This window comes from Indicator indicator, chromosome 17, assembly GCF_027791375.1.
Source record: "Indicator indicator isolate 239-I01 chromosome 17, UM_Iind_1.1, whole genome shotgun sequence".
Taxonomy (NCBI): Eukaryota; Metazoa; Chordata; class Aves; order Piciformes; family Indicatoridae; genus Indicator; species Indicator indicator.
Window position 1 is genome coordinate 11,628,770 of NC_072026.1, and position 13,541 is coordinate 11,642,310.

General features: G+C 38.1%; 1 protein-coding gene across 2 annotated transcripts in view; it reads right to left on the reverse strand.

Annotated features, from left to right (window-relative positions):
• Positions 1-13,541, reverse strand: part of TENM1 (teneurin transmembrane protein 1) — a 241,021-nt gene that overhangs the window by 58,595 nt on the left and 168,885 nt on the right. For both annotated transcript variants that reach the window (XM_054388650.1, XM_054388649.1), the window contains 3 exons: positions 9,551-9,694; positions 4,653-4,902; positions 3,773-3,793 (listed from right to left, as the gene is read on the reverse strand). In XM_054388650.1, the coding sequence (XP_054244625.1) occupies positions 3,773-3,793; positions 4,653-4,902; positions 9,551-9,694 (415 nt within the window). The remainder of the gene's footprint in view (positions 1-3,772; positions 3,794-4,652; positions 4,903-9,550; positions 9,695-13,541) is intronic.

Below are 13,541 nucleotides of genomic sequence, written 5' to 3' on the forward strand. Positions count from 1 at the left end.
GGCAGAGTGTCTAGGTGCAGAGCATTTAGGTGCTCAGTGTTTTTATCACTGCCAGTTTCTGACCTGTTTGTATTCTTTGTGACTCTTTATGGGACTTTCCTATCTGCTCTGCAGAATAAAAACACTGTTAAATTCCTATTAAAGAGAAATTTTATTAACATTTGTACTATTAGCTAAGGCTTAAGATGGCTGTAACAAATTTTGTATATGAGTTACTCCTCTGAGCTTTGTTCTGTTTAAGCTGGCTTTTACAATACGTGGAGTACAGCCCCTTTTGCAGGGCTGGGTTTTTGTGCCACCACAAGCCAGGAAAGGAATAATCTAGATAAAATTGTAGAACTGGCAGAAGCTCCAGGGTGGATACTTAATGTCTGAGATGATACTGACTTATTTTACTGACTTGATTTCAGGTTGATGGAGTCTCTTCAAACAAGAAATTTTTGCTTGGTTAAGCAATATTGCAAAACAATGTAAAAATTACTTACAAATGTCTTTTGGCAGTCTACTGTATATTGCTAAGATACTTCTAAAAGATGATCAGCTAAGATCTTACTCCCATTTATAAGTGATAAGGTTAATGTTGTAACCATGATAAATGTGACAGAGCTCGAGCCTATTTCTGGTGCAGCCTGGGTTTGATGGATGGACCATTTAGTGGATAAAGAACTGGCTTGATGGCTGCACCCAAAAGAGTGGCTGTCAATGGGTCCGTGTCCAAGTGGAGGCCAGTGACAAGTGGAGTCCCTTAGGGATCAGTACTTCTCTTGTTTAGCTAGCAGGTCAAGGGAGGTGATTCTCCCCCTCTACTCCACTCTGGTGAGACCCCACCTGGAGTACTGCATCCTGTTCTGGAGCCTCTATTACAAGAAAGATATGGACATGCTGGAATGTGTCCATGAGGATGATCAGAGGGCTGGAGCACCTCTCCTATGGAGACAGACTTGAAAGAATTGGGACGATTCAGTCTGGAGAAGAAAAGGCTCCAAGGAGACCTTATTGTGGCCTTCCATTATCTGAAGGGGACTACAAGAAAGCTGGGGAGGGACTTTTTAGGGTGTCAGGTAGTGATAGGACTAGGGGGAAATGGAACAAAAATAGAAATGGGAAGATTCAGACTGGATGTTAGGAAGAAATTCTTCACCATGAGGGTGGTGAGACACTGGAACAGGTTGACCAGGGAGGTGGTAGAAGCCTCATCCCTAGAAGTTTTTAAGGCCAGGCTGGATGTGGCTCTGAGCAACCTGATCTAGCGTCAAGTGTCCCTGCCAATGGCAGGGGTTTGGAACTAGGTGATCCTTGAGGTCCCTTCCAACCCTAACAATTCTATGATTCTCTCAGTTCTCACTCTTAATCCAAAAAGACAGAAACTACTCAGTATCTCTCAGGACTGAGCCACAAGCTAGACCAGCTTTAAAGGTGACCTTAGTCACAAACATCTATAAAAGACAGAAGGGAGAAATATAAGGAAAGAGGTATTCCCACAGTTGGGGAACATATGTGAAACCCAGTCCAAGGAAACACAGGAATGAGAGGACAGTGGTATGATGAAAGGTGAGTATAAGGACGAGTTAAACACAATTAATGATGAATTATGTATCACCAGAACTATAAAATTTTGTTTTATGAAAACACTAAGAATCATTTGTACTTTTTGGAGTGAGCTCAGAAGAGGTGGTCCAGCTAAGAGATGACTTTTTAGTAAAACCCTTCTGTGGAAAAATTTGCAAGAAGAATTCTAGATGTTAAATAAACATTGTTTGTCATGCCACAACTGTAGAGAATGAGGGCTCCTATATTCTCCTTGCAGGCACATTTTCTGTCATCCTTGTCATTACGTTTAATAGACTGGCTATTAGAAAACTCTTGATGTTTATGCTTAAAGCCTTGCATACTAAAATGTTTAAATTGAAAAAGAGTGTTAGTAAAAACGGGAGCAAATAAAATACTTGCTATCTTTGCAGAAGTTTACAATCAAATCTAAATCTGAGTTCATTTAAACGAGCTTATTAAAACTGATACCATGTAGACTAATTTACAAGGAATCCTTCCAGAACAAGTTATTACTATCCTGCAGTTAAACTTCTCCCTCTAACCTCAAAGCTGAGTTTCCATTTTTAACAGCTATTAAAGAGCTTTGTTATTTCTTACTGAAATCTTGATGACAGGGAAAACAAATGGGTTAAGTTTGCTTTTATACAATCAAAGCTAAGATCAGTAGCCTTTCCTGTTTACTGATCTCCAAACTCTATTCCCTTCTACCTGGTTTTTCAAGATCCTCGTAAAAGAACCCTTTTCCCCTACTTTTTTGGAGACTAAAGGTTGTGTGGAGGAACTGGATTTTGAAGCCTTTTTCTGTTTTGACTGTTATGAGCCTCTGATACCTTTTAGTTGTTGCTTCCACATGATTCTTTGAGCACCCTAGAAATTTCCTCTACGGACTACGGCCTTGACAACCTCAAGAAAATGGCACAGAGTGGGACTGCTGAGTACTCCCCAATAGCATCAACTAATACATTAACTTCAAGTGATTTCCTCCAATCTTCCACAGATTTTGCTTTGATAGAATACTGACACACAGAGGCAATTATTGTAATTTAAAAGGTTGGGGTGCTTGAGTATTGTCACAACTCGATTTAATTAAGGTTTAGACTAATCTCAAGAAATTAGTATTACTGAATTAAATACATGAAACCCCTGAATTTAAAGCCTGATTCATGTTCTGAATGCATTCTAGAGTAAATAAGTTCAATTTGCTTCTTTTCTTTACTTTACAAAGATATTGGTAAGTTTAAAGGGAATGGGAACAATCCTTCAGTGAAAAAATAGAACCTTGCACTTACCAAGTAAGAATTATTTTTTTTTAAAGTTTTAATTGTAAAATACATGAGATGTGACAGCATCTGTAAGAAGGCTGGAAAAACAATCTACAACATTCAATAGAATTCTTCAGGCTAAAGGGACTAATTCCAACCAGTACTCTCATCTTGCAAACTCACATTCAGTCCACGCTCCCATTTCTATGCCATGAAGTTATCAGTCAGCTTATGCTGTCCTAGTGTTGGCTTATTTGTCTCATTTAAGTACTGAAACACTAAGAAATTTGTTTTTAAAGATACAGTGTGCCTTGCTATCTTTCTAGCATGCAACATCATTTCTGCAGCTGGATTGTCATAGCCAACTCCCTTACCATCTGTCTCGGAAGCCTAATGTGTCCCATTCATTCTCTTAAGGAATCCCTACATTGCAGTGCCAAAATCCTAACTGGATAGGGTGGAAACCACTTGGTTTTGCTTTACCTGGGAAAGCAAGGACTGAGCTGTGACACAGAGTCCTCAGTCCTGGGGTCTGCTGTGCACTCTCTGTAACTGTGGCAGGTATTAAAACTTGTAGTAACCTAGAACTGCTGGGGTACAGTCCTGCTGTGTGACCCTGAAAGCCTTTCTTATTATTTCTTGTCCTAAACATCCAATTTCCTTGGCTGGCTATACCTATGATCATTCAAACACCGTGTGAAATGAAGATGACAGCTATGAAATGCATTCTCAGCCTTCAGGTTTAAACTTCTCCATCTCTGTTGGTGATCAGCAAATTGATTTTTAGAGACTTCATTCCTTCAGAGGAAACAAATCAAACCTACTTTACCATAAATGAAGGTGAATTTGGTTAACATTTGTGTTTATTAAATTCAGCGTGTGTCCATATCTAGACTTCCAAAAGTACTTTTGTAAGACTGTTTCTGCAAACATGGTTCAGATATTACCGTGTTACTTACCTGTGTCTTGTGTCTCTATTCCTAGCAAGAGAGATCAGTTCAGGTTTAAATAAAAAAAAAAGGGGGGGGGGGGAAGAAAGAAAAGAAACATTAGTCTTCACCAAAACTGTATTCTCTGCCTGACTGTGCCCCGAGTTGTGTCACTATATCAAAACACTGCTTATTCCGTTACCATTTCCTTCTTTCATTGCTTCCTTACTGCTGCCTCCATATTGCCAAGTTAATTCTGAGCACTCATCACCATCTACTTGGAGATTTATGGGTGTGAAGTACGCCAAATTTATGGTATTGGTATCTGGAATATTTCCTGTCTTTCCTTCTGGCCATGAAAGGGAATGGGAAGCTGGAGTCATAATGACAGGAGAGATGTTAACAGCAGCACCTCAGATTGCAATGCCAGGTTTGCTCTTCTCTGCTTAAACTCAGCCACGTCCTCTGTTACAGATTTAACAATTTAATAGTATTAATTTTAAACATGGTCAGACTGTCTTCAGCCATGGTGCTGTGACTTGACATAATACTCTCTATATTTGCTATGGAATTAAGAGCTTTTCCTTCAAAAATATGCTTCATGGAATATTTTAACTTTCTGACAATTTATGAAAAGTCTTGCAGGAAAAAGCACCCACTCTATTTTCTGAACTTTGCAGAAATTCATTATGCAAAACCCATTCTAAAGCCCACTGAAGATGCCCTTTTTAACTGATGACTTTAAGCAGAAGTTTGCTGATGAGTTTGCTTGACAGCTGAAACATGCTCACAAGGCAACTAAATGTGGCTGCTTCTTTAAGTCCTGAGGGAAAAAAGGCTCACTGTAGTTTTCATAAGCACATCCCAGGTGGGAAAATGAACGCTAGTCAGAGAAAGATGATTTTGTTACCTTAATTCTAAAATACCAATTGAGCTTCCAGAGGGAAAGATTCGTCTGACGAAATTGAAGTCACCAACATACACACTACCATCAGGTCCAGAAGCAAGAGCAACTGGGGCAAAGAGTTTGCTGTTGAGTGCGAGACCATTGCAGTTGGAGCAAGAGACACTTCTCTGGTGCCCATTGCCCATCACCGTGGAGATGACTGGTGGCTGCTGGGAAATGAAGAGGTTTTCACCATCTCCTTTGTGTAAAATTCCTAAGGGGAGGGGGGGGGGGTGGTGGTGGGAGGGCAACAGAGACAAAAAAGCAAATGTAGTGCATTTAAACTCTTCTGCAGTTTTTTATTATACAATCCTCTTAAAAACGAGCTGACTGACACATCAACAAACACTGGATGTTTTAAAGACTGTCACAGGGTCCCACTAATCTCTTCCAAGTCTGTGCTGCCCCAACCTGTCCATTATTGGTTAGTGACTATTTTAAAACCTAACATCGTGAGAAAAACTCATGGTTGGTTAATGCTCTAACAAATTGACTGTTAATTGCAGTGCTATCTGATTTCTTGGGGATTACTACTTTAATATTCATTCTATTCATAAATTTTTATTAGGTAGCAGAGGAACTTCTTAGGCAGTTTGAATATTTAATTAAGGAAGATTAATAGGAGGACTACTATGCATTTTTTACAAAAGAGCACTGAGTGGCAGTACAAAATCAATATTTAAATTTGAATGCAAGTCCTTCATGGTATATAAAAATGATGCCAAGTGCAGCAAAGCCAAGTTAAGAGTCAAAGCATAATTCTGAGGCACAAGTGCATATCTTACCAGTAAGAATATATTAAGCTCTGCCATAAAGCTTAAAACAATTTTTTTAGTATATCAGTATTTTAGCACTGCTCTGCAGCATGTGTTGTTGAAATTATTCTCAATTCTTAGGCTGGTGATACCAGAACCAGTATAAAGATGTTATTTTTTCAAGCTGATGACCACAGTGTTTATTTATAAATAACAATGTGGTAATATAGTTAGGCACCTTTAGAATGACATGTTCTTCTAAGATTTTGGTTGTTTCTGAATGAAAGATAGTGATTCTTTCAGACCACATTCCAAAATCTCTTATTGCCCTTTGCCCAGTACTTATCTGAAAGGTGGCACCATTAAAGGAATAAACAAGGGAATGTGCTTTCTATATGACTCTTATACTGTGAAAGGAGCATATTCTAGATAATGCAGGAAATACATGTTGAGACATGTCCAAATTTTCCTGATGTTTGGCAAATGTATTTAAGTACTGACTATACCAACTCTTGTTAAACATCTTTTGTGGCTTTCAGGTAAGTCTGAAGCTAAAATTCTCCTTAGAAATTACTGAGCATTGCCATAGCTATTCTGAAGGGAATTTTATATTTGAAAATATATTTCTGAACAATAGAGGACAGAATACATACATCTGTATGAATATTATCTTAAAATGCATCTTGAAAACACACCAGTAAGATTAATGGCAATATCCTCCCTTATGCACCAGATAAAAATCCTGCTAAATGAAGATGCTGCCCTTTGACTGAAATTAACAATGTAAAGGTAATTTTTTTTTTCATACAAATGCCAGTAAATAATTAAGACTCTGGAGAATATGTTTTGCTGCCTACAAATGTAAGCAAGTGCTTAATTTCAGGATTTTGAGTTGCTGCTTTAATTTTAGTTGGTGCTGTGCTGCACAGGGGTGAAATTACCTTAAAGCATAAAGTCCTAGTAAAATTACTTGTCTTTCCCCCAGATAAAAATGGAATCAATATATTTGCCCATCAGAAGAAAAACTGAATTCAAGGCATACACTGAAAGATCAGCTAGTTATATGTTCATTGGCATTTGTGAGATATAGGTGTCTCATTAAAATGATTCTATGCAGGACCAAACCCGTTCTGCTAGAAAATGCTAAAATCTAAATCATGTAACGAATTAGAAGTGATCAAATCTATAAACTGGAAGGGAAAGCAGCTAAAAATTAAAAGAACAGTTTAGTATAGCTGAGAACAGGATGTGATTCTTTGTTAACCCAACAGCCATACACATTTAAAAAGATGGAGTTTCCAGTGACAACCACATTGGAATGATATTTATTATTTCATATTTGTTCTGCTGGAAACTGACAACTTTTTCTTTCTGTTTCTAAAGATTCTCACACCTGGCAGTAGAATGCAGTTCTAACTCGCTTGACATGTTTCTGCATGTCAACACTTGCACCTCCATAGCTTAGACTGTGCAATTCTGTGAAATTCCATCTGTTTCTGTTGCAACTTTTCTGTGGTATTTAGTTTATTTTGTAGCATCTCTAAAATAAAGAGCCTTTTTGTGGAGGGAGGTAAGCACATCCACCCTATCTCTGACTAAGAGCACTGTGCACAGCAGCAGATCTACTGGGAGACAAGGCTTAGTAGCTGAAGTTAGACAGAAGCTCTTAGCTTCTTAGTTAGAAGCTCTTTATGACTGGCTGTCCAACCAAGCAAACTGCTTCCAGCTTTAGTTTGAAACCAAAACTGTAATTTGCAATAGAGATTTTTTAGAAAGACATTTGTGTTATATTCCATTGCTGTTTTTGCAGTTAATCCAGTGAATGTTTAAAAACAGTTGCAAGTTTCATGCTTCTAAAAAGAGGTCTTCGTGCCTACAGAGGGAACACTTTAATCAAAAGCAAAAAAATCTCAATATATTCATAATCAAGAAGGCTACTCAGACTTTTCACTCATGGTGGTGTGAAGATAAGTCTGAAATGTATAATCATATGTTTGAATCATATTCTTGTCCTTATTTAAAGCACATGCTATATGTCTGAAACGAAAGAGCTGTTCACTAGTTTCTAGATAAGACCAGAACACTTGTTACTTTTATCCTTTTGGTTAACTCAGTTCATTATTTGGTTTTGTTGCTTTAACACAAGCCTACAGGCTGCTCTGATAGGTGAGCCCTAGCTGTGATAGAGTCATTTTTCTGCTCCTAACTGCTTTTCTATAGTTCCTATTTACAAGCCAGGTGTGCACACTCAAAGCCCATTATAATGATGAGGAACATCTGAGACATCACTGAGCTCTGCCTGAGCTTTGTCTTCCTCAGTGGAAATGCTCTCACATGCAAACTGTACACACAGGAGACCCACTGATTTCAAATCAGATGTGCTTATGCCCTCCCCTCCCCAGACTGTGTCTCTGTATATAATGGATAAAGACATTTAGCAGCTTCCCCCTGACTTCAGCCTTGATCATGCCCAACATAGTAGGAACACGTGAAGAAGAGGAGCAGGTGTAAGAAGCTCCACATTCCCCACCTTTGTTATTGAGCTGGGATAGCAGGCATAGCAGGATGATTTCAGAAGAGGCAGTGTGTGTCTGATATATCAGTGCTCTCTTGTGCTCTCGATGGCACAGCTGAGACTGGGCCAGGAAACAACCTGTCACCATACACCCGGTGCTCAGGAAAGCAAAGATTTAGCCCTGCTCACATTGTGTACTTTACAAAATCTCCGAACACTTTAGTTCCTATGGGGTGAATTATAGTACTAACCATTGCAGTTAGCAGATAGTCATATAAATTGGAGCTACTGCCAGCAATTTAGTCTTGAAATTAAACTATGCAAGTGGTAAATTGGCACTAAGCAGTAGACTATGGGGCTCACAGTTGGGGGTTGAGCTGACTGAGGTCAGATTTCTCTTTGTGTTAAATGTCAATAGCTGGCATTTAAAAGAGACAGTCTATACAAACCAATAAGACAGGGTATGAAAGAACTGCTGTTTAAAATGTCAAACTATTTTAAATCAAAACAGAAATCCAGATAATTTACAAACTAAATCTGACCTTTTGCATTTGGAATATTTATACTGTAGCTGCATGTTCAACAACAGAACTTGTAAAAACCCGACACCCATACATCTGTGCATGAATCTTCACTAACAGAAGTTTGCAGATGGAAATAGATTTCAGTGGACAGATTTTCAGCTGGAGCAAATTCAGGGAACATTACTGAATCCATACTCTGATGATTTATAAGTGCTGAAATCTGACCCCAAGCTTCTCTTCCCCTTGACAGTGAGGTATCTGTTTATTGGCAAAACTGTATCTTGCTAGTTACTATAATTTATCTACCAGTATTGTTTTAATAATTTAATCCCACAAGTTCCTGATTATAGATGTTAAGGGAGAAAAAACCAAAACACTTCAGGAACAAAACACAACGAGAAAAGAGGTTCAAGCCTCCATGCTTGAAGAATGTCTATGCAGTGTTAATGCTGTCACACCAAAAAGCATTTACAGTTGTTCTTTTTTTCTTTTTTTTTTTTTTTTCTCTAATGCTTGAAAAGGTGCTGGATTGCTTGTCCTGAAGAGTGCCTTACTGTGTTTCTCCACCCAGGAGGCAACCAGCAAAGCTCCTGCATATCAGACTGGCAGTGTGGTTTTGGAAGTGCTACCTCTCACTCAGCTGGTTTGCTTTCATGAGTGGTGTGTATCCCTGGTGCAGTGATTCTACTAACTGATGTTAGTCATCAGGCGAATTAGGGGTGTAGACGCTTCACTGAGGATATTAACACACTCTAAACTCACCTAAAATGATGTACTTCTACACCAACAGTGTGAGAACAAACCTAAATTAGTATGCCCTTTTCCCATCCAAATGACCGCAACGTGTTAGCGATTGCAAGAGTTAGAGATATTAATGTTTAATACCTGGGAGCCAGAACATTAAAAATATCCTTTCAGATGGCATTTACAGTTCAGTTCCCAATAAATGAGGGTGCACATTCAAAGAGGATTACACATTAGGAATGTAACGCTTAAAATCTCAACAATTAATTCCTTTAAAATTTGTATTCCTCTTCTGCATGGACAGTTAATAAAGGAAGGACTTACCACTCTGTGGATTTAATACATGGTGTTTGTTTATAGACCAGCCTCCCAGATTTGCAGCATCCATTTCAAAGCCTTGAAGGATTACTGTTCTCTTCTCCCACAGAATAAAATCAGGACATGTTTCATATTCATATCCCACTGACACTGCAAACAAATAATTAAAGATCTATCAAGTCTGGTTTTTCCCTCCACAAACTCCTAGGTAATTTTTCATTTTGGGTTTCGATATTCATCTCTCAATAAAGATGCCATTAATTTTCCTCTCCCTGATTGCTGTTGTGGGATGGTATTTTTTCAAAAGAAGATTTTAAGAGATTATAGCAGCTATAGATACTGTTGTTTCAAAGCAGAAAATGCTGTGCTGTATCAGTTATGGGTTTCTTAAGAGTATAAATCTCCTTCAATGTCTCCTGACTTGTTTACTGCATTTCTGCTAATTACCTGAACAACAGCTTAAATAAATTAAAAAAAAAAAATCCATGCTAAAACAAACTGGTTTTAATTTGTTTGCTAATTGTAAAAACTGTAGTTAGGCAGAAGCAGATTGCCAAACTGAAAATGTCTAGAATGAAACCTTTTTTTTTTTTTTTTAACAAGCTCACACATGACATGGCTTCCTTCTACAGCTGGCCACAATACCTGCTGAAAACCTTGAATTTCCTGAAGGATGATGGGTTTTGGACCAAACCCCTCCTCTGTAATACTTCAAAAATAAAGCTTCAATTTAATTTTAACATCTCTAAGAGAGCAACTTTTTTTTTTTTTAATTTTTTTTATAAAATTACTTCTCTCCTCTAGTGAACCTTTTCAGTGTTCAGTGCAACTCCTTCATAAAGGAAGAATGTTATTTAGGACATCAGCTCCATAAATCTGATCTAGGAAATACTGAGATGTTTTTATTTAGGAAAGGCTGAACTGTCTATACAAATATTTTAAGATAACAAAATTTAAAAAATTAAAAATCACAGTTTTCGACGTTTTTAGTATTTTCTTCTCACTTTTTAATCTTTAGCAGCTTTAGGTACGTTTTACTTGAACCACAGAAAGTCTTAATACCATCTAAAATTCCATTAGTGGATGCAATCAGAATATTTTGACCAGCCATGGCAGGGAGCATTTGTATTTGAAGGAGAAATGTTTTATGGCAAACTGAAATCTGTTCCTTACAGCAACTTCACTTAGAGCTGCGTCATCATTTTAGCAGAAAGAACCTGTTTTTTGCAGCTAAACTCTGACTTGTAAAAAATCACATCTCCTTAAATACTGTAAATATTGCATGTTTCAAACACTACAGGTTTCAGGTGGAGAGTCCAGCAGCCACTCTGTTCAGTTTTTCCATACAGGAGCTCTTATGACTACCATCAACAGTGTTCCTGGGTACCTTCCTGGGCTGAGTGCTTAATTGTGGCCACCCAGTTTCTTCCAGAACAGCCACATCCTGTGCTGGGATGAGCCATCAAGGTTCAGTAACTGAACACAGCTATTTTCTATGTGTTAATGGCAGATTTCTTCCTAGGAAGCAACCTCACACTTGCCACCTACACGTTAGCATCTTTACTCCATTCATGCACTTAACACATTCAGTCCCGGGCCAGACACCTACATTTGGAAAGAGCAAAGACCTATAATACAGTCAGTCAGCCTTGCTCAGTGAACCACTGCAGACCCACAGGACACTTCATCAGCTGCTGTAAGGTACCATGCTGATATCTGGGTCAAGGGAGGTATAACAATTTACACCATCTGAAAATCTGTGCCAATGGATCCAGAGTGGCACATTTGCCAGGACTGTAGCTAACACTGTAAAGCATCTGCTATTCCCTGCCTATAGATGATGCTTCTGAGCTGCCAAAGATCCTCTAGAGGTTACAGTCTCTTGAAGTTCACTGTTCCCTGCTCTTTCTCAGTTATTGTGCATAGGTGTCTTTTTGTTACTTCTTGCCAGTAACAGACACATAGACACACTCACTTCATGAGTGTCTACAATCATATTTCTGTGTATACTTACACATAGTGAGGAAAGAAGTTTATGCTCTGAAAAGGAGTATCTGTGATCTTAAAGCAGGGCCTCCCAAACCATCTAGTTGGAGTTACTGATGTACCATCCGTGCAAATTTCCTATCCAGTGTTTTGCACACAAAGGAATCAAGGCAAAGCATAACAACGGAAAAATCAACCGAGTGACTGCAGTGCCGCTTGAAAAATAGGTTTTTTGTTACTGACAGGTTTTGCAAAATGTGATTTGTAAGCGAAATGACAATCTCAATCAGCTCACCCTCATTCTGGGGTGGTACTTTCTGGTCAAATTAATTTATAGCCTTTTTTAGAGGTGACTGAGGGAGAACTGTAGTGACTCTCCTTTAGGACACTAACAGCCAGCAAATGCAGTCTCAAAATGGTTTTCAAAAGATTTAATAATCTGTATCAAAAAAATCTATTAACCTATTCTATATAACAACTATTTAGAGGAACAAACAATATTTTGTTCCTGGTGCAGCATATCACAGTTCAAGAGAGCACAGGTAAGAAATAAAAGACATGATTAAACCTCTCCTGAAATATTTGTACTTACTGGCACCTTACTTCTTCTGCGAACACAATGAACTCAACCAAAATAAGGAATAATAAACAGAGGAGACCTAAGACTGCTTGAGAATTGGTTTATAATCCCACCTAGAGAGGGTTAGTCCTTAACACACCACTTCAGGCTGCTGTGTGGGATACAAGGGCTTGCAGGAGATAAAATTGTGCATGTATTGAGGGTCCTACTGAAATCTTTCCTTTTCTTATGTTAAATTACAAGAAGACATAGACTTTAGCACCAAAGATTTGTGTCAACATCCACAGAACATTCTTTTGTTCTGTTATTCAGAACAAAAGAATGTTACTTTATCATCTTAGTTATTACTCGGAGAAAACAGCTTCTTGTTAGGGACTCAGGGACTAGACAAACACCAGCAAACATTTCACCAATAAATTTAAACAGAACCACTTCTGCGTGGAACTATGCTCAAAGTTTTTTTTGGCTGTACCTCGTTATATGATCACTGCCATCAGTAACTCTGAAGAAGAATAAAGATGTTTATAGTATTTATAAAAGCAAAAGCAGATGGTTATATTCCTGAGTTATAGGACTTCAACCTGCTGCAAACTTAATTTAATTGAAATGAAAACTGAATGGAATGCATTATTAAATATTGGTAATATACCGGCAGAGGAGATTATTTTGACAAAAATTCATATAATGGCTTCAGATAAGGGTCCCTGAGTACTATAGTGTGTCAAATTAAATAAAGCTTTATTGGGATCTAACAAAGGATGCCAGCAATACACTTAAAATACAATTTTATTTTGCTTCTGTTTTGCAAGAAGCATAATTAACCTAAACTTTGAAGAAAGGAAAAAAAATTAAGCACCAAGTAAATAACTTAAAAGTTGTTACCCAGCACTATTGTATAATCTGGCTTCATATTTAATCATATTGCACTCATGTACTTTTAAATTGGGAATCTGTAACTCCACTATCATTTCATACAATGGTATGCATTTGATTTCAAATTTTTTAAAGTACAGATATGTGGAGTGCTTCATGGTCTACAGAAGACTCCCAAATGACACAGAAGGAGCAGGCATACTCAACTGCTCTCTCTCAGACACCTTAGTGATAGACTCTGAATACAGGACACATGTAGTCATACCAGAGGAAAGCCCCAGGTGGCACCCATGAAACATACGGTCCTGCCTCATCATCCATAGGGTGGACAAAGGGCGCAATGGGAATATTTTTTTTCATTTCTGGATTTGCACAAACATACCTAAGTGAAATGAAGAAGTCATTTAATATCCTCACTCACTGCAAAACTCTACCAGGAATCTCTATCTGCAATATGCTGATGCTATACTTGCCTTTAGCAACTGCCAGCACCTGACTGACACCTTTGAAAAGTTGTCCACCCTTCTGCGGCTGTAGTAGATCAGATGCAGATATGAC